General features: G+C 35.2%; 2 protein-coding genes across 3 annotated transcripts; one reads left to right on the top strand and one right to left on the bottom strand.

The window, feature by feature from the left end:
* The first annotated feature begins 1,310 nt into the window (after positions 1–1,310).
* LOC114299484 (nuclear poly(A) polymerase 4) lies at positions 1,311–10,002 on the top strand. Of its 2 annotated transcripts, XM_028244241.2 has the most exons (14): positions 1,311–1,545; positions 1,705–1,854; positions 1,935–2,012; positions 4,681–4,788; positions 5,472–5,534; positions 5,624–5,785; positions 6,412–6,525; positions 6,606–6,668; positions 6,764–7,096; positions 7,186–7,350; positions 7,463–8,218; positions 8,308–8,403; positions 9,377–9,453; positions 9,548–10,002. In XM_028244241.2, the coding sequence occupies exons 2-14, from the start codon at positions 1,723–1,725 to the stop codon at positions 9,570–9,572; spliced, it is 2,172 nt and encodes a 723-aa protein (XP_028100042.2). In that variant the 5' UTR covers positions 1,311–1,545; positions 1,705–1,722; the 3' UTR covers positions 9,573–10,002. The 2 variants fall into 2 exon arrangements, with proteins under 2 accessions (XP_028100042.2, XP_028100043.2); XM_028244242.2 differs by lacking the exon at positions 5,472–5,534 and having other exon boundaries at positions 1,331–1,545.
* Positions 10,003–11,631: 1,629 nt separating this feature from the next.
* LOC114299485 (LRR receptor-like serine/threonine-protein kinase HSL2) lies at positions 11,632–14,961 on the bottom strand. Its single transcript, XM_028244245.2, has 2 exons — positions 12,938–14,961; positions 11,632–12,428 (listed from the first exon to the last, which is right to left on the bottom strand). Exons 1-2 carry the CDS (start codon positions 14,106–14,108, stop codon positions 12,022–12,024), a joined length of 1,578 nt encoding a protein of 525 aa, XP_028100046.2. The 5' UTR covers positions 14,109–14,961; the 3' UTR covers positions 11,632–12,021.
* Between the last annotated feature and the right edge of the window lie 8,649 nt (positions 14,962–23,610).

The following is a 23,610-nucleotide window of genomic DNA, read 5'->3' as shown; positions in this document are numbered from 1 at the left end:
ACTTTTTTTAAGCTAAAAAATATAAGTTGGGTGACAAAAACTAGGCGAAACATCCCTTTCTTTCTTTATTTTTTCTCCTTCCATTAATCTATAGATTCTATTATGGAAAACTTTAAACATAAAATTTATAGAAAAAATATTTATATTTTTCCTTATTCTCCATGTTGTCCATATTATCTTCACTTTCTACCTACTATCTTTCTTTCTTTTTCTTCTTCCATTAATCTATAGATTCTATTATGGGAAACTTTAAACATAAAATCTATAAAAAAAAAATATTTATAATAATGTGATAATATTATTATTGTAAATAAATTTATATTTAATTATTTTTATTTTAAAGTGACAGATTTACAATGAGTCAAATCATTATATTAGACATCAAGGTGTGACTCAATATTTAGTAGCCACACTTTATAGCGTGGTGAGTGGGAAGTCAAAAATTTGAGTTGATAGAACAATGGTAAACTTTTCACTTGTAATCTAACTATACTAATATACTAAAGCAATCTTTGGCAAAAAAAAAAAAAAAAAAAATTATGTGTAGGTCTTAATAGGGAAACTTATTATTCAGTAGGTTTTATGATAATTAATAGTGTTTTTTATTAAACACTATTAAAAAAAATCACTAATTTTTAAATTTGCAACAATTTAAAAATTTTGTCACAAAAAATGCCATTAATTATAAGTTTTAGTGATAATTTAAAAAAATCGTTACAAAAAGTCACTATTTTTTAACTTTCAGTGACAGTTTAAAAAATTTATCATAGAAAAAGTCACTAATTGTTAGGTTTACCTACAATTTATAATAACTATGATAAAAAAGTCGCTAATTATTAATTTTTGACGACATATGCAAAAAATGATTACAAAAAATTATTTTTAACGAAGATTTTATTCAGACTTATTTTTAATAGGACTTGATGAGAATTAAGTTTAATTATTAAGATCTATCAATAATTTAACCAAAAAAACTATCATTATATAAAATTTTTATTTGTATAATATTACTACTTTATTAATCAAATCAAACCAAACTAGTCTATATTTAATAATAAAAATTATAGTTTAAAAATTATATAGTTAAAATTTCAAAATGAAAGGGAGATAGAAATTGGGGGACGGGCAATGACGGTGTGAATTTTTTGAAAAAAATAAATAAAATAAATCTTTTTTGAAAAAAATAAAAAAATAAATCTGTGTTTAATTAATAATGAACATACTTAAACGATAAAATATAGGAGTAATTAAAATAATTAATAATGAATATACTTAAACGATAAAACATAGGAGTAATTAAAATATTAAATGGGTGTGTGAAAAGAAAAAAAATGAGTTTGATCTAGTAGTCTTTTTGGAGAGAACGAGAGAGGAAAAGACAAAACAGCTCACAAGGCAAGACCTTCCTCAACCCAAAACTTTGACTGTAATCCCAAACGCTGCCTTAACGCCAACCATCGAAGACTCTCGAACCGCTCCAATGAACCCGGTTCTACTCTCCCTCGATCCCCCTCTTCTCCCCTCTCGCCGGAGCTTTTGAATCTGGTTCTCTCCGCTCCTTCTCTCATATCCATTCGCTTGTGCTTCGATTTTGTATATCATTTCGATTTTGTCTTCTTGTTTGATTCATCTGTAGACTCGATCTATCTTTTTTGTAGATTTGAATTCCCGTGATTCACTCGATGAAGTGTCTATTTTGTTTAGGGTTTTTCTGGTACCAAGATGGCGGCGCCGGAGAGTCTAGATGGTTCGCCGCCGCCGCCTGTCACGGCGAAGAAGTATGGGGTGACGGAACCGATATCGTTTGCTGGTCCATCGGAGGCGGATTTCATACGAGATGCGGAATTGGCGAAAGTATGTGTAATAGTTCAAAAATCGTATTATGGTGTGCAAAGCTGCAAAATTTGTGATTAGTTTCTCTCAATTTTTTGAAGTTTTTGTTTGATTCGGGACTTTACGAGAGCAATGAGGATGCTGCGAGGAGAAAAGCAGTCCTTGGCCGCATCGATGAGGTGATTGATTGATTTTCTTGTTTGATTAGTAATTTACATGTGTGATTCACTAACAGAGACACATCTGCGTTTGTGTTTTACTGTTTCAGATGATGTATCTATGATAGAAAATTTTGATTTTTATGATATTTGAGCTGCTTGTGAGAATTGTACCATTTGAGTAAATGTCTTTGCTGCTGAAGGGTTTACATGCTTGCTGTATTGCTTAGGGATGTTATATTTCAATGACATGACTAACAAAAAATGTATTGCTTTGACTTCAATTTTGAATATTAGGCATGACTAAAGCCTGTCATTGGCTTAAAAGGACATGTTAGCCATTATGCGTGCAGAAATTCAAGAAACATTCTTGCGACATAGGATCACGTAGGATAAATTTTTTGGCCTATTTTAGTTAAGCACCGAAAATTAGGTGTGCCCTAAAATGGAGTTATTTACAATCAAAACTGTTACCAGACATGAAAGTCTGGTGAAGGATGGTAGCAAATAATTTCCCCCCAATAGACCTGAGCAACCTCGATGAAACAGCTCTATAAAATTATGGGCTAATTGTTAGTGTTTTTATGTGGTTGACAGATTGATGAAAGTAGAAGGTTTTAATTCACAAGCCACTTCGATAGGAGGTGAGCTTAATCTGAAAATAGAGTTGTCCCAATTTTGGACAACTTTGACCAAGCCTAAAGACCAAGAAATTTACCTGAACTGAGCTCAAACAATCTCCTACTGAGCTTGGTTCATTTTCAGTCCTACTGCTAGTGTGTCCCTGTTCAAGTGTGCAATTTGGATTTCTTCAACTCTACTTTTGCTAATGTGCCACTACCATTTTTCTGGCACTACCCTTTTTGTTTGGTGGTTTCCTTTGTTCATTCATGTTGCCTTTAATTTTACTCACCATTCCAGGTATTTGTGGAGAAAAGACTTAATGAAGTACCTAATGTTTACTATCTTGTAGGAAATTTGGAGTCTAGGTGCTTGTTTGGGATCTACTATAAAAGCTAAAAAGTCAAAAAGTTATTAAAAAAGTCAAAAAGTCCCTACTAAGTGTGTGGGGGAAGCTATTATTATTATTATTTTTTATATCCGACAGGTTCAATCAGTGTACTTTGCACATACATTTAGCAAAGTGAGAAGACGTGGCACATCCCATGCCACAAATTCCCATTAAAAAAAAAAAAAAAAATCATGCACACTCCAAAAGTCAACAATTTGGTTAGTGTACTGTGCATCTATAATGTTATCCCAAAATACATATTTTTTTCCCCTACTTTGTAAGTCAAAACGTCAAAAAGTGCACTTATATAGCACATCCCAAACAACCTTTGAATCTCTACCTTTATTGAAATTTGGATTGTGCCTCATTGCTCTTGGCTTTACCATGTCAACTTTCCCCCTTCCCCTTGTATTATAACCTATCATAAAAATGAATTTTGTTTCTGATTCTCATCTTTCACATTATTATCTTATGAATAAGGAAGATTAGAAAATTGACATTGAGATTAAGGAGTTAAAAATGTTTAGTGAGAGAGAATGATTTTAGGAAAATATGTGAAGTGTGCCGAGAATTTAGGGGTGATGAGACACCTTGTAACTTGTAAGGTTCATCATCGGGTGTGGATGGATCTAAGAAGTTAGATGTGTTTTAGTTTGTTGTGGATGGGTCTAATAATTTTTTGGAAGTTTTTTGTCACGGGACTTATCTTTCACTTTCTCCCCAGATTTATTTCAAATCCCGTTGACCATGACTGTTTCTGTAATTGTTGAGTTGGTTCTCTTTGTAAACAAAGTTGCATGTTACACATAATGGAAGAACTATGCAGCGTTGAGAGGCCAAATTTGGAATTCCCTCGAGTGTTTGTCGTCAACAGTGGTGGTGGGTGGGGGGGTGGGGGGAGCTTCAGCAGTCTGCACTTAAAATCTTCTCGTTTTTCAGTAGACGGAGTAATGTTTCCTTTCTGGAGAAGTTTATTTGGAAGTTTATTTTGTTTGTTTCTAGGTAACCTTGGTGTGTATTACTTCTTTGGATGAAAATCTAACTGTTCAGTTGTTTAGGTATCGGACATAGAAGAGCAGATGCATTACGTGCAAGGCAGTATGTAGTGCAGATGATATCATGACTCAGTCATAGGTCTCCAAGTTTTTTGTCTGTTGGATTTCACTTATTGTGTTGCGTGTAATGCTCCTAAACTATTATAGGTTGGTTCTAAGCTCAATTTGAAATGTGAAGGTGCATCATTTACCAGATTCTTTTAGTGGAATTTTTTATCTAGACAAAGAAAGATATTGAGATATCTTTCAATTTATCTTTGGACTTCTTTAGCCATTATGAATTTTTGTGTCGTACTCTGCTTTAAATAAATAAATTACCATGAGAGTTTTTGTTGTTGGTCTGAAGCTCTTTTTTCGTAGTTCTTTTGTTCATGGTGGAAAGAAAAATTGAGTCAGTATGTTGTATTGTTTCAAGTTTTACTACTGATGCCTGGTGATGTAATTGCCTTCACCCCTATCCTCAGTCAATATATTAGTTCAAGTTTTTTGTAACACTATGCGTTGTTTTTCTAGATTATCAGGTTATTGACTTTGTATATCCTAATTGATGATTTTGTAGCCTTTTTCAATAAGTTTATTATTTGTTAAAGAATTGATTGTCACAAGAAGTATAATATTGTAGGTTGTGAAATGTTGGGTGAAGCAATTAACCCGTCAGAGAGGTTACACAGATCAAAGGGTAGAAGATGCAAATGCTGTCATATTTACATTTGGGTCATACCGGCTGGGGGTAAGTATAGGATTGCAGTATGTTCTTTGTATGTTGTAGGACCATTCTGTCTTCCCTATATATTTCTTCAGTGGACCTTACAATGGTTTGGAATTTTGGCTCATTAATGTTGCCAAAATTATTGGTGCTGACAAAATTTGGAAGGGTTTCTGGAATAATTTAGATGAAAAATGATAAAGATAAAATTTTTGTAGAATGAAATTGCTCTTTGTTCATCTCTGAGGGGATGGTTCTGTCATTTGGTGGTTGAGAGTAATCACTGAGCTAGTCTTGTCAAAGAACTGTACGATATGTTGAATAGGAGCTTATGTGCTGGATGTGGCATTGACATTTGGAATTCCAGGTTGTCTTAGAGAACAATAAGTCATATTATCCATGTTCAAGTGTTTGATAGGGCTTGACAGACTTGTCTGCAGCAATTCTATGAGCAAGGGGGCACCCACATACACTATAAGAAAAGCAAAAAAAAACATCTAAAACTCCCATAAATATCTGTTCACTCAGAAGTCTCTACATAGTCCCTGCAGCAATTCTATGAGCAAAAACTGTACACAAATTTCTGACTTCTGTTGTTTGTAAGAAATATTTTGTTAATTTTCTTCATCCTTTTTTGAACGTCATCTTTGGTTAGTGAGTGTATTTAGATTACAAGGGGATGTGGCAAAAATGTTTTATGTTGACAGGTTCATGGGCCTGGGGCTGACATCGATGCCTTGTGTGTTGGGCCATCTTACGTAAATAGAGAGGTTGGTTATAGGTTGGGTCATTCTTTCTTGTTAGGTTTTGCAAATCCAGAAGCTTTATATTTAAAGGTTGATATGATGTTTGTCTGCAGGAAGATTTCTTTATTATATTGCATGATATGCTGGCTAAAATGGAAGAAGTTACTGAGCTTCAACCAGTTCCAGATGCTCATGTCCCAGTAATGAAGTTTAAGTATCAGGGAATATCAATTGATCTCCTTTATGCAAGTATATCGCAATCGATTGTACCAGAAGTGAGTGCAAAAGACCTCTCTTTCTTGTTGCATGGTTGTTAACTATATTGTCTGCTATTTTCTCTCATTTTGAGGCCTTCCCTTCTCAATTATTATCTTCATTTTCCCTTTTCCAATCCCTGCTCTGAACTGATTTCTGGCAGTTCTATTGAATACACTTTTCTACTTTTGAATGTATCATTAGGTAGAATTTTTTTTCAATAAAATAAGCTGTTATATTTTAATTTTGATAAATCATGCCTTGGGACAGATTGGCTGTCTAAACTTTGTTTTGAAGTTTATTTGCTCTGTTTTTATGCAGATTGTAAAATCAAAACTTGTCTGGAATATGCACTTCTTAAATAACAGATCCTTGTATGGTTGTTATAACCATTGCATGTTTCCAACATATTGGATTGACCCTTTTTTGACATTACCATTACAAAACTCTAGTGTGCATTAATTGTTGTTAATTGGAACTATTTCTAAGATTCATGTATGCTTTTGATACTTTTTCTGGTTGATACCTTTCCTGCATTTAATTTTCCATCTTTTATAAACTGAAACTCATTGGTACAGAGTTTGCATTTCTTGTTGGCCTCTACACAGTTTTTGTCATCAGTACTGTGAAACTAACATCTTAACAGCACTTGGACATCTCGGATGGCTCTGTGCTCGACAATATTGATGAGCAAACTGTTCGAAGTCTAAATGGATGCAGGGTTGCAGATCAAATTCTAAAACTTGTTCCAAATGTCAAGGTGAACATATTGTCTTCTTTACTTTGGTTGATATAATAATAATTGGCTTAACAGTCTTGTAATCCTTTTGAAAATTGTAGCACTTTCGCACGACACTCAGATGCTTGAAGTTTTGGGCTAAAAGGCGCGGTGTTTATTCAAATGTGAGATAGCATCCTGAAGTTCCAGCTTTTGTCATTGCCATTTCACCTTTAGATAAAGCTTCTCATTTTATTTCTTCTTGACCTTTTGTACATAGGTTACTGGATTTCTTGGTGGTGTAAATTGGGCTCTTTTAGTTGCTCGGGTCTGCCAGCTTTATCCCAATGCAATCCCCAGTATGCTGGTCTCACGATTCTTCAGAGTTTATACACTGTGGCGTTGGCCAAACCCTGTGATGCTATGCCCAATAGAAGAGGATGATAAGCTTGGCTTCCCTGTATGGGATCGTCGTAAAAATCCTTGGGATCGAGCCCATCATATGCCAATTATAACCCCTGCATACCCTTGCATGAATTCTAGCTACAATGTTTCTAAAAGTACTCTGCGGGTTATGATGGACCAATTCCATCATGGCAACAGTATCTGTGAGGTAAGGGACATAGAAGGTAATTTCTTATTTCTTTGCCATTTCTGACTCCATATGACCAATGTTGTGTGTGCCTTTCTGCTGTTTTTTAGGAGATTGAGCTGAACAAAGCCCAGTGGAGTGCTTTGTTTGATCCTTATCTGTTTTTCGAGGCATACAAAAACTATTTGCAGATTGACATAATTGCGGCAGATGCCGATGATTTGCTAGCTTGGAAAGGCTGGGTGGAATCTCGGCTTAGGCAACTTACTCTGAAGGTAAGTTTCATTCTTCTTTTCTGGTACCAAAATTCGTCGATGATTAGTGATCTTATGGACTTGATCATGATAGTTTTCCTTTCTAATCTTTGCCCTCTATGTCACATTGCAGATAGAACGGGACACACGTGGCATGTTGCAGTGCCATCCTTATCCAAATGGACATGTAGACACATCCAAACTGTGCCCCCATTGTGCATTTTTCATGGGCTTGCAGAGGAAACAGGGGGCGAAAGTTGAAGAAGGCCAGCAATTTGATATACGTCGAACAGTTGATGAGTTTAAGCAATATGTAAACGACTACCAGTTTTGGAAACCGGGGATGAATATTTATGTTTCTCATGTTCGTAGGAAGCAAATTCCCAGTTATGTATTTCCAGATGGGTATAAACGGTCTCGACTGTCGAGGCATGCGAACCAGCAATCTGAAAGAACTTCTGAAGAAGATGCCGAAGGCTGCAGATCTCACTCTGCCGAAAAGCAGCTCAAGAGGAAAAGAGATTCCAAAATGGTAAATTCAAAGACAGATAAACCAGAGAAACGGGCTTCTGTTAGCCCGCTGAGGCCATGGTCTGTTTCTCCAGAAAGTTGTGCAAGTAGGTCTGGTGTAACATCTCGTGCCAGCTGCTCTGGGGAGGTTAAATTAGAGCCTTTGGTAGCTGGGGATGCAGATAGTAATCCTGAAGTAAGGCCATCGACTGTTGTGGATTATTCTGAGACTAGATATACTAAGAGAGTGCTGAATCGAAAAGAAGGTGCTGATGATGATAATGGAGAGCTAGTGAAACCATGTAAGCACTTTGCACGGGCAGAAAATGATAAAAGTACACCGGGATCGAATATCTGCGTTCAGAACCTCAGTTGCGAGGTGAGTTCCTCCATTTCAGGATTTTGGGTTAGCGATTGGGTATAAGAATACCGGAAGTTGTGAAGATAGTGAGAGCTGGATCCTTGCAGGGTAATGTATGCACAGCAGATCTTGACTTGCATTTGGAAAATGGGTGCTTAAATGGGAGCAGATTATTTGAAAACAGCGTGGCAGAAACATTAGAGGTTGTGAATCTAAAGCTTCTGATTTTCTCTTCCCCTATTTAATTCATTTTTTTCTTCCCATTCTATTTTGCATTCTTTTAACATACATCATTGTCGAGCTGTTAGCAAGGTCGGTTTGGCTGAGCTCAACTTGGTAAGGGCTCGGCTCGGCTCGGTTTGTTAAGTAAATAAACGAGTTTGAGCTAGTGACTTTTAGGCTCATTTAATAATGAGTTGAACTCAAGCTCAAATTAGCTCGGCTTGTTTATTTTTCGTTTAAATAATAGGATAAATATATTATATATATATCAAATAATGTATCTATATTATTTATGTATTTAAATAATAATAATAAAAAATTCATTATGGAGCTCTGAACCAAGCTTGAGCTTGATTAGTAATGAGCCAAGCTGAGCTCGAGCCCTACTAAGCTCAGCTTATTTGCTGCCCTATTGTTTATGCACCACGTTTCCCTGTGCCTCTCTTGCTTCATGGTAAGGTCATGGAACGGGACAAGGTGTCTTTGTACAATTTTGTTTCAAAAAATTTCAGAAAAGGGATACATATTTTTATGTCAAGCCTTTTTGCATGGTTTGCAAATAGAAGATTAGGATCAAATAGTCAGTTTGTCCCTCCCATGCAAGAGGTTCGAACGTTGAAGGATATCAAACAATGCTGGAATGTTGTCTGATTCACTCTTTTCCTCCAGACACTGATTTTTCCCCCTTCCTACTTATTAGATTTTTTCATAATCATCATTTGATCATTCTAATTTTTTGCACAGACAATCTTCTAACTGGTGTACGTGTGGTGGTTGGTCCTGCACCACAGCATGTGCTACATCTCCAGTTACTGTGCTTAAGAACCTAATTCATGTTCTTTGTCCGAGGCTTGGATACATGATCCTCTCTTCTCTATTTCTTCCCATCCATTGTTACTGTTTTGTTGGGTACCAAACTTGCCTTTCTTATTTCCCACGTGATTTGTATTGTAGCCGACTATTGCACTTGGAATGACGGCGGAATCCCAGAATCGGGCTAGTTCTGAATCAGTGCAGAAGCCAGTGATGAGGCATGTTTTTTGAGACCGTAAATTTTGTGATGTGAATTCATGTTATCTTTATACTGTCCTGTTTGGTTGTTTCTCTGTCATTTTTTCCTAGCAGGTTGAGTCTGAAATCAACAGCATAAAATTTGGGAGCCAAGTTGTTCTATAAATCATTGGTATGCAAGGAGAAGAGGGGAGGAAAGGAATATCCCCCTGCTGCAACTTGGGAATGACTGCTTAATGTGGCCGGTTAGTGTGTGCCTCCCGTGTTCTGTCTTCTGTGCTGTTGAAGCTGTACTTGTATCACTACAAATCAACAGGGGGAAAAAAAGGGAAAAAGAAAAGAAAAAAGAAAAAAAAATGCTTTGAGCAGTGGAAGTTACTTTTGATACAGAACTTGGGGCTTGGCAGCCTGTTATTTGATCAGCTTTGCTACTTTCTTTGTTTGGTGTTGAAAATGTTATGCCTTTCTGTTTAGACGGTATGGAACAGCTTTAATAAGGGTTAGTTTTGTGAATTTCGGTCATGGTTGATTCACAAGATTAATAGGGAAGTATTAATAATTTTATTAAATTAGTGTGGTATTCACTATCCAATTGGATTAATATCCATTAGATTAATAATCCCACCACTATCCCATTACTATAATCTTACAAATTTGTTGGATTAATTATTCATTGGATTAATAATCTTAAACCACAATGTTAAAACAAATATAGGATAGTTGGGTTCACAGATTAATAATTCCAATTCCAATTCCAATTTCATACTCTAATTCACCCAATCAAACATGTCATTCATGTCTCTGCTAAGCCCTGTGACTTTCATTAAACCTTTGTGTTATGTGTACTTGTGCTTTTGCAATACAATTTCTAGTATGGCATCTCTCTCTCTCTCTCTCCACCAACATTGTTAATTTTTCTATGTGAAGGAAAAAAAAAAAAGGTGTCTTGATGGTGTTTTGATGCAACGAGGGTGGTTTTAGCCATTTCGATTTTCTTTGGATTGCGTTTACAAAGCAGAGTGCAGGAGGAGACGGTAGTTTGCGAATCCGGATTCTCGGCCGCCCTACTCGGCGGCCCTACCCGGCAGCCCCCCAAAACGACGTCGTTTTGGGGGTTTTTGAATTTTTTTTTTTTTTCTTTTCTTCTTCTTCGTTCTGGCCGAAGAGAGAGAGGAAGAAGAGAGAGAGGAAGGGGAGGGGAGGGTCGCCGTCGCAGGTCGGACGATCGTCGCCTTGCCTCGCCTCGCCTCGCCTCCGCCGTCGCGGGTCGTCCAGCGCCTCCGATCGTCGCCTCGCCTCCGCCTCCGGCCCGCCTCCGCCTCCTCCTCCTCCTCTCCCGGTGATTATGGCCCCCCTCCCCTCCCCTCCCCTCCGGCCCACCGGCGGCTCCCCTCCCCTCTCCCTCTCTCTCTTTTTCCTCTCCCCTCCCCTCCCCTCCCCTCGCCTCGCCTCTGGTTCGGCCAGAACGAGGAAGAAGAAAGAAAGAAAAAAAAAAAAAATCAAAAAACCCCCAAAACGACGTCGTTTTGGGGGGCTGTTGGGACGGCCGCCGAGAACGGCGACCGAGAATCCGGACTCGTAGTTTGCTGTAAGTATGATGGAGAAAGGGCAAAAATAGTGGATATTTGCAAATATGAATGTTTAGTGCGGGGAATAAGGGTGTAATCAGTTTGATTCAAGTCTGGGTTGAGAGCAAATTTACCATCAAAATGAATTTTTTTTCTTCAGTTTTATCGGTTCAGTGTGAATAAGTGATTTAAAGGAGACTTTTAAGACTGTATTTGGATCATGAATTTGATTAGGGATTGAGAAATGGAAAGAAAAAATGTGAAGACAATAATATGAATGAAATATAATTTATTATTTTTTTGTTCCTCTTTCCATTTTTAAATTTCTATTTAAATTTATGATCTAAACAGAATTGATAGAAATCTACATAACTAATAAATGAAAAGAAAGGATAGAGCTATTCTATAAATGTCTGCTATTCTATAAATGTCTTTCTTCTTAATCTACTCATTTATTTTTTTAATGCTTAAAAAATTAAAATATAAAAAATATTAGAGTAGTATAATAATTTTGATTGGTCAAAATTAAAAAAATTAAAATATAAAAAATATTGGAGTAGTAAAATAATTTTGATCGGTCTCAGTGTAAAATTTTGAAAACAAACTGAATTTTCCGAATTGTTATTGCAATTGGGATAAGGTAGCTTGTTTTATTCCTAGTCAGAAGAGAAAATCATCTTATTCCAAAATTTACATTTGCTACTATTACTAGTGAGAAATTTTACATCCTTTGCATGCTTGATGTTGCAAGAAAAAGAAAAAGAAAAAGAAAAAGAAAAACACCTACACTAGATCATCTAATACCTATGACTAATTTCAACTTCAAAAGTTGCAATTTTAACTAAAACTATCCTCATCTTCATCTAATCCCTTTATTATGATGATATGGATTTGACTTGCCAAATGATTTCTGAAAAGTGAGTTGTCCCTCTTCAGAGAATTCTGATTTTGATGCAGATAATACTGGTGAGACTGCTTATTAACTACTCTGCAACCAGTTCTAACATCACACAATGCATACTACATTGTCATCATCTTCATCCGATCGCCTGTAGTTGGAAAGGTATGTGGGGCAACATCATACTCACGCCCCGCCTTCTTTCCTTCGTTGCCCTCTACAGGACCACAATGACGTAGAATCTGTGAAACCTCCTTCATGGAAGGCCTACTAAAAGGCTGTGTTACTGTGCATGCGAGCCCCAATATATCGACAGTAGTCATTTCTTTCAAGTAATGTGATTCCTTGATGTCCTTATCAAAGGTGTGGGCAATTGAGTTTCCTTTTTCGTATTGGCGCCACGCCCATTCTACGATGCTCGTGTGCTCATCTCCGTCGTTGGGTTCTCTTCCCGTCACCAGTTCCAAGAGTATAACTCCGAAACTGTAAACATCGATCTTCTCATTCTCTTTTCTCGTGTAGGCGTATTCTGCAACCAATGCAACATTTTCAATTCAAGTGAGAAAGGGAGAAAAAGAGATAGTGTCTTTTTGTTTTAGTTGAAAAATTTTCCGAAGAAAAGTTTTTTTCACGAAAAAGACATTTTAGAAAACATATTTTGGTTAAAATATTTACCTTTATTTGATTGCGACCCTAAAAATGATGGTCTTAAATATATTTAGTGAAAAAGATTTTTTGGAAAAAGTTTTTATATTTCTATCATGACCTTGAAAAATGATGACGGCGGTGGATCTAATAGTAGTAGTGGTGACAACAATAATAATGATAATTTTAGTAAGACTTTTACTTGTCTAGTAGGTTTAAAAAATGTTTTTTTTTTTTCTTTCAAAAAGTGAAAAATATTTTTTACCAAAATCAATTTAATTCTAGTTGACTTTTGTTTACTATTATACCAATAGTCATAAAGTACGAACATGTTCTTCTGCTGAATCAAGCAGACTAATAAGAGTTAAGAGATGATGACTCAAGTGCTCCTACCTGGAGCAAAGTACCCAATTGAACCAGCAACAGCAGACATGCAAGTAGGCACATCAGACTTGGCCAAAATCTTGGCAAGTCCAAAATCAGCAATCTTTGCCTTGAACTCAGAATCCAGCAAAATATTGCTAGATTTCACATTGCGGTGAATGATCGGCAGAGAGCAATCATGGAGCATATAACATAGTCCTTGAGCAGCCCCAACAGCAATCTGCAGCCTCGTCGGCCAATCCAACACAGTGTGGTGGACCAAACTACTCAACGCAGTGGCGGAGCTAGTCCTCTTCTTCCCATGTAACCACTTTTCCAAACTCTGCTTCTCCATATACTCATACACAAGCAATTTTGAGTCATCACTCGAAATACAACACAGCAATTTCACTATATTGGAATGCCAAATTGTGCCCAATATCTCCACTTCTGCCAGAAACTCTTTCTCGAGCTTGTGATCTGACTTCCCATTGTTCCAAATCTTCTTGACAGCGACACAATTGCCTAAATTGTTGACAGCGATGTGATATATCTTCCCCGACCCACCACTTCCAATCAAATTGTTTTCAGTCAAACCCGACAAAATTATTTTCTTCGTGAAATCAAACCTCTGGAATGAGGTTAGTTTCCACCCCGCAAGGTCTTGCTCGATCTTCTTTCTCCGGTAGTCTCTGACCATGAAGACGGTTAATATAATAGTAGCTATGAAGAGAATTACAGCGAAAACAAGAATCACCGCGAGAATTGTGGGTGATGAGCCGTTGGATTCGCTGTTTTTGGTGAGACAATTGGGGAGATTTGAAATTGGGGTTTTAGCACAAAGTTTTGAATTGTTTAAGAAACTGGTTTCATAGGCCAAGTAATCAAACTCATCTGAGATTTTCCCGGAAAATTGGTTGGAAGAAAGGTTCAAATTGGTTAGCTTCAAATGGCCTAATTCGGGCTGAATTTGACCGGAAAATTGATTTTCCGACGAATCTAGAGTGAGAAGGTCAGGCAGAGAACCAAAAATTGCCGGAATTTGACCCGAAAGGTTGTTCATCGACATGTCCAATCCGGTCAAGTTTGACTCGATTGGAGTTGGAATTTCACCAGACAAACTGTTTCGAGACAAATGCACTACACTCAAGTTTTTCAATTGGAACAGTCCTTGAGGAAGTGGACCGTCCAGATTGTTCATAGCAAGATCCAAGTGTTGAGACTGGACAAATTCGCAAAATTATCCGGTATTTTCCCGATCAAGTTCGTCATCGTCATCCACAAGTACTCCAGCCTTTTCAAATTCCCAAACTCTATCGGAATTATCGATGGCGAAAGCATAGTATTATAAGCCATACCTAGAGTCACTAGATTCGCTAAATTTCCGATTTCGATTGGAACCGTGCCGTTGAACTGGTTTTTGTACAGGTGCAATGTCCGGAGCTCCTGTAACCGGCTGATCGCAGGCGGGATCTCGCCGGAGAAGTTGTTGCCGCCGACGTTGATGAACCGGAGAGAGGATAACCGGTCGATGTCGGAGGGTATTGAGCCGACGAAGAAGTTCTGAGAGAGGTCTAGGTATTGGAGACCGGAGCAATTTTAGAGAACCTTAGGGAAGTCGCCCTGGAGGTAATTGTACGAGAGGTCGAGCACGGTGAGGTTTTTGAGGTCGCAGATCGACGGTGGGATCGTGCCCATGATGTTTTTGTCGCGGAGGAGAAGTCCGGTGACTGTGCCGGCTGTGCACTGAATCTCCGGCCAGGTGCAGGGCGAGGATGAGGAGTTCCAGGAGGCTGTCCACGGCGGACTCTGCCGTAGCTTTTTGAGGTTGAGTTGGGTTGTCTGGTCGGCGGTGGTGGCCGGGGACTGTGAAATTACGTGGAAGGGCATGAGAGTGATGAAGAAGTAGAAGAAAGAGAGTGGAGTTTTGAGAATGGTGAGGTCATTTTGGACATTATGTGGGGTTTCAGTTAGTTAGTGACCCGATGGGTCTGTTATTTTTATGAGTCGTGCTTTGGACCCAGTGACGTGGCAGTATAGGATTGGCGAAAAATATAATTTTTTTTTTTTTAAACCAATCATACGCAATCCCTAATACCCCACTAGGAGTCCGAAACTTTTTCCTATTTTTATTTCCAGCGAAAACAAGGTCTGACTCTCAGACTTGGTGAGCTCTCATGGGCGTTTGGATTGTTACTTATAAGTGTTGCAGTAATCGCTTTCTTTATTTGGACCCCACATTTTAATAATTTTTGTTATAATTATTTTTTCTAATGCAAAATTTTAAGGGATGATTGGTACGAAAATCTATTTGTATAGGGCCTATATTATTGTCTAATATTTAACTTCTTATGTGATAATTACATGTGCAGCGGTTGGTGGCAATGTAACAAATGAAATTTGAACAAATAGATAAATAGATAAATTGTGAACATATAAATATCTTTTCAGATTGATAATATCTTTTTAATCCGAAAAATTTAAGATTGGATCTATTAGTCCGACAGTTTCGAAGATGGACCTTGACTTAAATGTCCAAATTTTAATCCCAATTGTTTCATAACATTTCAAATCATAATCTTTTTTGGAGAACTTACAATAAGTTCCATATATAAAACTCAAAATTCATCTAATTTCAAAACAAAACACTTATATCAATTAGTCTTATATATTTTTAATTGTTACAAAAAAATTTTATTTTTTATTTTTTTTAATTTACAGACATTGTTACATTCCACGACCGTCGGACTTCTATTAAACGGTCACCGGAGACTCGCCGGAATGTTCAATATCATCGGAAAGTTGCTGGAGTATCGTTGGAAGTTCACTAGAGTGTTATGAACGTCAATGGAAGTCACCGAAATGTCCAAAATATTCGCTGGACGTTAAGAATATCATTAAAGAATCACCGAAATGTCCAGAATATTGCCAAAAAAAGAATAAATGGAGACATTAGAAGGAAAATATATAACAAAATTTGCTAGATATTAATAAACTAAAAGAAAAAAAAATGTAACGACAAAAAACAACAACAATGTGAAAAAAATATATGTTATTTTTCAATTTTTGAAGGGTTTAAGTAAATAATTTTCAATATTGATCAAACTGAAAAGTAAGTTTTGAAATTGTAAAATGTTACAGTTTCAAAGTAAAAATTTATTAAGTATTTATCCTTATTAATTAAACTGAAAAACATGTTATGAAACTGTAAAATTTTACAGTTTTAAACCATGATTTATTCCAGCACAAAAAAAAATTGAAACTGTAAAATTTTACAATTTTCATCGCCTGTAACCAAAACTCCAAAACAACTTGTTCATAACTTGAAAATTTTCTCCATTAAAATAGAAAAAGAAAAGTGTATAGTAGAGAAAATGTAGAAAAATTAAGAGATCGAATGAGAGAGGCAAATATAAAGAGAGGATTGTACTCCAACAATTATTTTTTGTTTAGATCTAGCCGGATTTGATGTAGATCTACTCGGATTTGATGTAGATCTACATCAGATCTACGTAGATCTACTTATCTTCTTTATCGAAAATATATCTTCTTCACTGTCGGTGACGGTGAAGTAAGGAGTCGGCGGTCGGTGATAGTCGGTGAACCCCAATCGATGGTAGTCGTCGGTGACTATATATTAGAAAGAGAGAGAAAAAGCAAGATGTAATTGCTCGTCGACGATCGCTGGAAATCACAAAGAACAAAAGAGGCAAAGAAGAAGAAAAACGTTATAGGATTTTTGAGTACAAGCAAAAAGTTATGTGACTAAATATGCTACACGTTTTTCAAAGAAGACTTTTTGATAATTTGTCCATATTTTTTTGTTTATTTTTTATATTGAAATTTCAAATCATAATCTTAACTCTACAGTATCTTGGTCATCATTTTCAGTCATCATCTATTCCTACCATTTTTTGCCACTCCCTAGTCCGTTTTTACCCTCAAACTCAATTCAGTGCTAATTGAGAGGCATGCTGATGGGCAGGATATGGATTTTTTTTTTTTTTGTTTTTTGATTTTTTCAATAATCAGTTGGCATACCTTATTAAGAAGTGAATAGTTCAATTCTGCACATGTGATAATGTAGTTTTTAATTTTCTTACACTGTTAAGTGTTTACTTTAATAATATTTATAAATTGTTTTTTTATTGAGTTGAAAAAAATGAGGATTTTTGTATTTGGATCTACTACATAATTTTATAGTAACATGGATGCCTTGAATAACATCTTAATCTAGGAGTGTAAATCTTGCCGGGCCCGGCCCATGTTGTACCTTGTGGGCTTTCGTCAAAATTCAGGCCGGGCCAGACCATGGGCAAAAAAAAGTAGGCCCAGACCTAAGGGTATTTGGGTCTTAGGCGGGCCGGGCCTGACTATTTTTTGTTTTGTTTTTTTAATTTTTTTTAATAAAATTTTATTATTTTTCACTAAAAAAGACACTAGGCCTCGGCACGGGCTGGGTTTTCGTCCGGGTCTTGAGTGGGCTTTAAGCGGACCGATGGGCTGGGGACCAGGCCAAAACGAGCCGACCCACCCCGGACCGCGGGCGAATTCCCAACCGTCCATGGATGCGGGCTAATTTTACACTCCTATCTTAAACTCATATTTTGTTATGGGATTTGCTGTTGAAACATAACTTAAGGCTTGGTTTGGCATAACCAAAAAAAGTCAAAAAGTCATTACCCTATTTAAGTCACATCATCTTATTTAAGTCACAGCACCTTTCTATCACATCGCTTCAAACTCAACCCATATTTCATAAAAAGTTAAAAAAATGTACTTATTTAGGACAACCCAAACAACCTACTGTGGGCCTATTGTTCTAGAAATTATTTGCATAGTGTTAATTTAAATGGACGGGCTTTTCTTCAGTTCGTGATCGGATTGGAGGGCACTATTAGACTTGTAGAGATTCACTACGGGTTTCGTTTTGATAATTTAAACCGTTCAATGTGTTGAACTTGTCGAGTACTATGTTTGTAAAAAATCATGTTGATTGGATATCGATAATTATTTTATCAGATCATATTTCTGTCAACCGTTTATTTTTTTCGTCGAGTACTATATACCATTCAACGAATTCTAAAATATGAATCGTTCAAATTATTAAAGTGAGACCGAAAAATAAATTCACCATACAGACTGAACGATTCAATTTTAATCTTTAATTAGACAAGCTGGACGGATTTTGTTATTATTATTATTTTTAATTGTTTGATTGATTGAATGAGTTTGTACTTGGCATTAATAATTTCATATACATAAAAATGGGTGACAAACACACGTGGGAGGAGAAGAAAGCGAAGTACATGGATTTCATTAATAAAAAAAACCATAAACAAACAACAGTTCAAAGAAGAAGAACGACACCATCACCATTTAAAAAAGGCGGTGGCACTTTTTTTTTTTTTTTTTTTTTTTTTTTTTTTTAAGTTATAATATTAATTTAATTATAATTTATGAAATTAATAATAATATCTCATATGATATTTGATTTTAATTTATTTTTTTGGTTATGATTCAAAAAATATGGATATATATATTATTTTTTTCAATCTCTCCTTAACCCAATCCATTTCTGTTTTCCCTTTTTTTTTTTTTTTCCAGTAACAATTTGGGAAAATATTTTTAAAGGACCTTTTTTTTTAAGATACTTAATATTAAGATTTAATAAGAAAAAAATAGATAATATTCTTATAATAATTGAGATCCTATAATATTTTTACAGAGAAAATTAATTCAGAATTTTTTTAATTATATTCAAATTTGCATCGTTTGTTTGGTTGTTGACCTTTTCACTTCTCCTACCCGTTAACTTCCAAACATAGGTGATGTGGATCACCCGTACCATATCCCTTTCTTTGAATTCCTTTGAATTAGGGGTGAGCATGGTCCGGATTGGACCGGATTGAAGTAAAATCAGGACCAATCCGTTATCTACGGATCCTGAAAAATTGGAACCAATCCAATCCGTTTAAATCGTGGAACCAATCCGAACCAATCCATTTAAACACGGATTGGATCGGTTTAGGACCACGGATTTACATAATTAAATAACAAAAATATATATATAATACTTTAATTTCATAAAAATATAAATATAGCACCATATTAGTTTCACAATAGCAACATGTCTTTTCATAATAGCGACAAACTATTCTAGAATTTAAACAACCATAAGAAAACTAGTTCCACCATAAGTATTTAGACCATTATAAATTAACACTAAAAACTAGCAAACAAAAGTAATAAAAGAAGATACTATGTAAGTTTAGGTTTGGATTTAAATTTTATATGAAATCAAAGAAGTTACTATGTAAGAGGGTGTATAATAAAAATATAGATTATTTGTATACGGTCCGGATCGGTTCCAATCCGGAACCGTGGGGTTCAATCCGAAACCAATCCGTGAATTACGGATTTTTAATTTTTCAATCCAGAACCGAACCACGGATTCAAAAAATCAATCCAAACCTACTGGATTGGACTGGACTGGATCGGATTACGGATTTCACGGATTCCTTGCTCAGCCCTACTTTGAATGCTTTTAATTTTATGACTTCTCCTACCTTAAACTTCCAAACATAGCTGATATCATATCCCTTTCTTTGAATTTCTTTGAATGCTTTTAATTTTATACGGAAAAAATTAGTGAAATATCTTTATTCAATTTTAAATAGTAGAAGAAGTTAACTAAGGTCCCTCGATAAAATTTCTCTATGATTATACCAAAATTTCACTGTGTCGAATTTTCTCTATGAAAATATTGAGAGATCACAATTACTATAAAAATATTATATATCATTTATTTTATAAAATTTTAAAATTGGGGAGTTTAAAAAAAATTCCCCTTATATATACTCTCTTTTTCATTCTAGAAAGATACCTGTGTGAGTGAAAATCCGACCACACTGCCCGCTTAGTGATCAACTGGAGAGCACAGGCAGAATAGATGGCTTCAGCAACCTGAAACAGAAAGAAAAGACTCTGGCAGTGGTTCTTCCACCCGGAGGCACTCCGACGATCAAGTCAGTATATCTCTCAAAGATAATCAAGTGCAAAATTTAATACTCAAAACATAAATTGCATACCTTAGACCCACGGGGGTGCCTCTCTTTTATAATATATTCAATCCAAGTCCTACTAGAAGTATGACTTCTATGAAATTGAATAAAGATATTCCTCTCCCTAAAAGCTTTATCCTTATCTTGGTTAAGTCCCCTCTTCGTCTTAGGACTCTTGTCCTTTATTCGCTTATCTCGGATTCCGATATATTCGGAGATAATCTCGGCTTCTCCGAGATCATCTCGGCCTAACTACCACGACACGTGGCACCTCGGCTGACACGTCAGCGTCACCATGCCACGTGTTAGTATTCAGAAAATATATCCCCACAATACCCAAATTCAATCTCTTAATTCTCTTATGCAAATTTATTTCTGTTACTTTTTAAATTTATTTGAGTAGATCAATTATAAAAAATATTGAATATTAAATTGATCCAATGATTGTAGTCTTATGGTTTTATCTTATTTATTTTTATAAAAAATAAATAAACTGAAAGATGAGAATGAATTGAAAATTAGACTATCTATTTTTTTTATTAACAACTATGATAAAAAATAGGATAGTATTTACCACTGTGATTGTTAAAATTGGAATCTTACAGGACGGTTAGGAGGGATTCCAAATTGGATCAGGTATCATAAAATTATACTTTTAAAGTAAAATAGAAATGAAAAATACTATTGATAATGATAATGAATAACTAGGATATAAATTATTTTAAAATTTTGCAAAATTTAAAATTTTATTGCAATATGAATCCTTTGACCCAACTGATAATCTTACTTCAATATCAATCTAATTTTTAATATTATAATAAAATTTGTTATTTGAAGCATATGAGACGTTTGTATGTCTTATTAGCACCTTTACATTTTTTTTACTAAAATCTTACTTAAATCCTTACACTTTTACCAAAATCTCATTTTGGTCGTTCACTTCCAATTTCATTAGCTTTATTCACTACAAGAAATCAAGGTTTTAAAGACAAAATTTTAGGAACAAAAATTTTTTGTCTATAAAACCTATATTTTTAAGGACAAAATAAAGGACTTTAAAAAAAGAAATACTTAATCATATTATTTTATTTTTAAAACGAAGCTATTTGGTTGCAAAAGAGTTAATGACTTTTTACGCACCTCTTTAGTTGGTTGCCAATAAACCTAACTCATACATTTTTTTATTATATTTTCACTCTTTGCACAATTATAATCGGGATTTCATTTCCTCTTCAGACCCCTCTCTCTCTCTCTCTCTCTCATCCCTAATTTCATTGTTGATTTCATCCCTGCTCTTAGAGACTCTGATCGGTGGTTTGTGGATTTCGTCCCCGACAGTTTCGATCCCTAATCTGATCTCTCTCAACAGCTATTTTAGCTATTTCAATCACAGGTTTGATCGATTAATCGATTATTTGTTTGAGCTAAAATTTATACGAAATTGATGATGTTTTTATGTCTTCGATTCATTCATTTTTAGACGAACAATCGTCGTTTGTTGATGCTTTTTCTGCTTCTCACAGTTCAGATTTCTTTTTGTTTGTTTCGGCATGAAATTGATTCAAGAGATTGTGTTTCTTCAGTTTGTTTGCTCGGAACTTGTATTGTTTGGTTTCAATTTATACTTGAATTTGGTTTTCCGAACATTAGGATCTATTATTGTAACATTGATCTGTGGTTTTTTTTTTTTTTTCTAATTATCTCATAACATTGATCTATTATTGAAATTTTATGAAACAATTTTGGCTCGTAATTTCGAATGAGATCATAACTAGTGTTTACATGCTTTGATGAAGAAGATATGCTATTAATAATTATTTTAGTTCTGATATATTAGGAACTACCATATTAGTGTATACAAGAGTTATATCCTTCTCTCTTCAGGGTATTTTGTGACTGTAATCAAATTCAGTCCTATGCTTATTTGCTATGATGAATATGCTCTGAAATTTGTTGTTCCACGAATATAATAAGATCATAATCTAAACTGTTCCAAGGTTTGTTTTTAAACCTGGGAGTTTCCAAGAGAATGCTTTTTAGTGAGCTCATATAGTTATGGTGCTGAAAGAGAAAAGTAACATTTTAAGTAGTAATTTTCATGATTCCTCAAAAAAAAAAAAAAAAAAAAAAAAAGAGTTGTAATTTTCAAATATTTCTTTTCATGTGTGCAAAGGCTTTGATAAGTAGTTTGGAAGTAAACTGAATAAAAGAATTGAGAATGCCCATCAATTGCCTTAAAATATAACAGTCATGATGATGAAGGTTTATTCTCTCCCTCTTTACATCTCCCCTTCTCATTGCTATTGCATATTTTAGTGGTATGATCATTAATTTCATTTTTATTGTTCCTTTTTCCTTCCTTATTTTACAACCTTTTGTTGTCACTAGAGTGATTCTTATAGTTTAGGAGGGAACTAGAACTTAAGGTAAAACAGGGCAAACACAGGAGCACACATTTATGTGGTCTGGCTTAAAGCTTATGTCAACGAGTGAAAAACGACAGTGTTTATTGACTCCAATTAGCTTAGATGAACACCTAATGGAATTTAGTAAGTCACATTTATGTAATATGCTTTTTAAGCATTTGCTTCAACTATGAGCATCTCATATTTGCCTCTTTGGATCAAAACTCATTCACAAAAGGTTTAAAAGAACAAAAATTGCGGGTTAAAAATATTAATGTTTTTCACTTTCAGAGATGGAAAATTGGCAACTACATTGCTCGAGGCAAAATGTAATATGAAAACTAGTCTTACCTTTCATGATATGCATATAACAAACTCACTGCTACTATCAGCTCCATCAGTGACAAAACCCCATTCATTTAGATACAATGTATGCATGTTTTACAAATCAAAACAACCTTGTCCCTCGCTAATTAAATACATCGGTGCAGACAGTTAGCCATCTTTGCTTGTCATCCCCCACAAAGGAAAACAAAGAAAGTTTTGCAACTTGCGTAGGCCAACATACAAACTGACACACTTCACCTCTTCACCTTTCTATGGAAATGAAGTAATATTGAAGGAAACCTTCAAAAACTAGGATTAATTGAAGGCCCAAAATTGTTTCAGGTTTCGATTATGAAGTCTACCTCGTAATACAGATGATACGAGGATTAATTGAGCTTGTAATTTATTCTTCTTTGTAATACTATTTATATGCTCTTTACATATTGTTGATTTATACATGTATCTTCTTGGATTTAGCTCTCATAAAACGATAGTAATCACTTTGCTTGGTTAGAGTTTTTCAAAAGCAAGGGTTTGGGACTACCAATGATCTATCTACCTAAATATCTAAAATCAAGATTTATCCATTTAGAATTTTTTGAGGGGGTGATTGTGTGGTGATGAAGAATTCGTAGAATCCCTATATTAATGCTTAATTTGATGTTTCTTTTGCTTTGATGATATGGTCTGATCTAATCCTGATTTGTTTGATTTTATTATATTTGTGTTATTTGGAAATGTAGATGCCAATTCGATTGATTGCATTGTTAAATTTATTTTGATTCGCTTGTGTTATGAGAGTCGAAAATTGTAGCATTATGTTTCCTATTTTTTAAGCTTTTACCTTCTTCTTTTTCTTTTTCTTTTTCTTTTTTTTCTTCTCTTTCTTCTTTAGTTCTTTTGCACC

This window comes from Camellia sinensis, chromosome 13 (assembly GCF_055761805.1).
Source record: "Camellia sinensis isolate YWXY chromosome 13, ASM5576180v1, whole genome shotgun sequence".
NCBI classification, from domain to species: domain Eukaryota; kingdom Viridiplantae; phylum Streptophyta; class Magnoliopsida; order Ericales; family Theaceae; genus Camellia; species Camellia sinensis.
This window is presented reverse-complemented; position numbering and strand designations above follow the sequence as displayed.

Coding starts and splice junctions, on each gene's coding strand:
- LOC114299485 (XM_028244245.2), bottom strand. CDS start 14,108: ATGAACAATCTGGACGGTCCACTTCCTCAAGGACTGTTCCAATTGAAA. Junction 12,429..12,937: donor AATTGGGTACTTTGCTCCAG/GTAGGAGCACTT, acceptor CATTGGTTGCAG/AATACGCCTACACGAGAAAA.
- LOC114299484 (XM_028244241.2), top strand. CDS start 1,723: ATGGCGGCGCCGGAGAGTCTAGATGGTTCGCCGCCGCCGCCTGTCACG. Junction 1,855..1,934: donor GAGATGCGGAATTGGCGAAA/GTATGTGTAATA, acceptor AATTTTTTGAAG/TTTTTGTTTGATTCGGGACT. Junction 8,404..9,376: donor GCGTGGCAGAAACATTAGAG/GTTGTGAATCTA, acceptor TTTGTATTGTAG/CCGACTATTGCACTTGGAAT.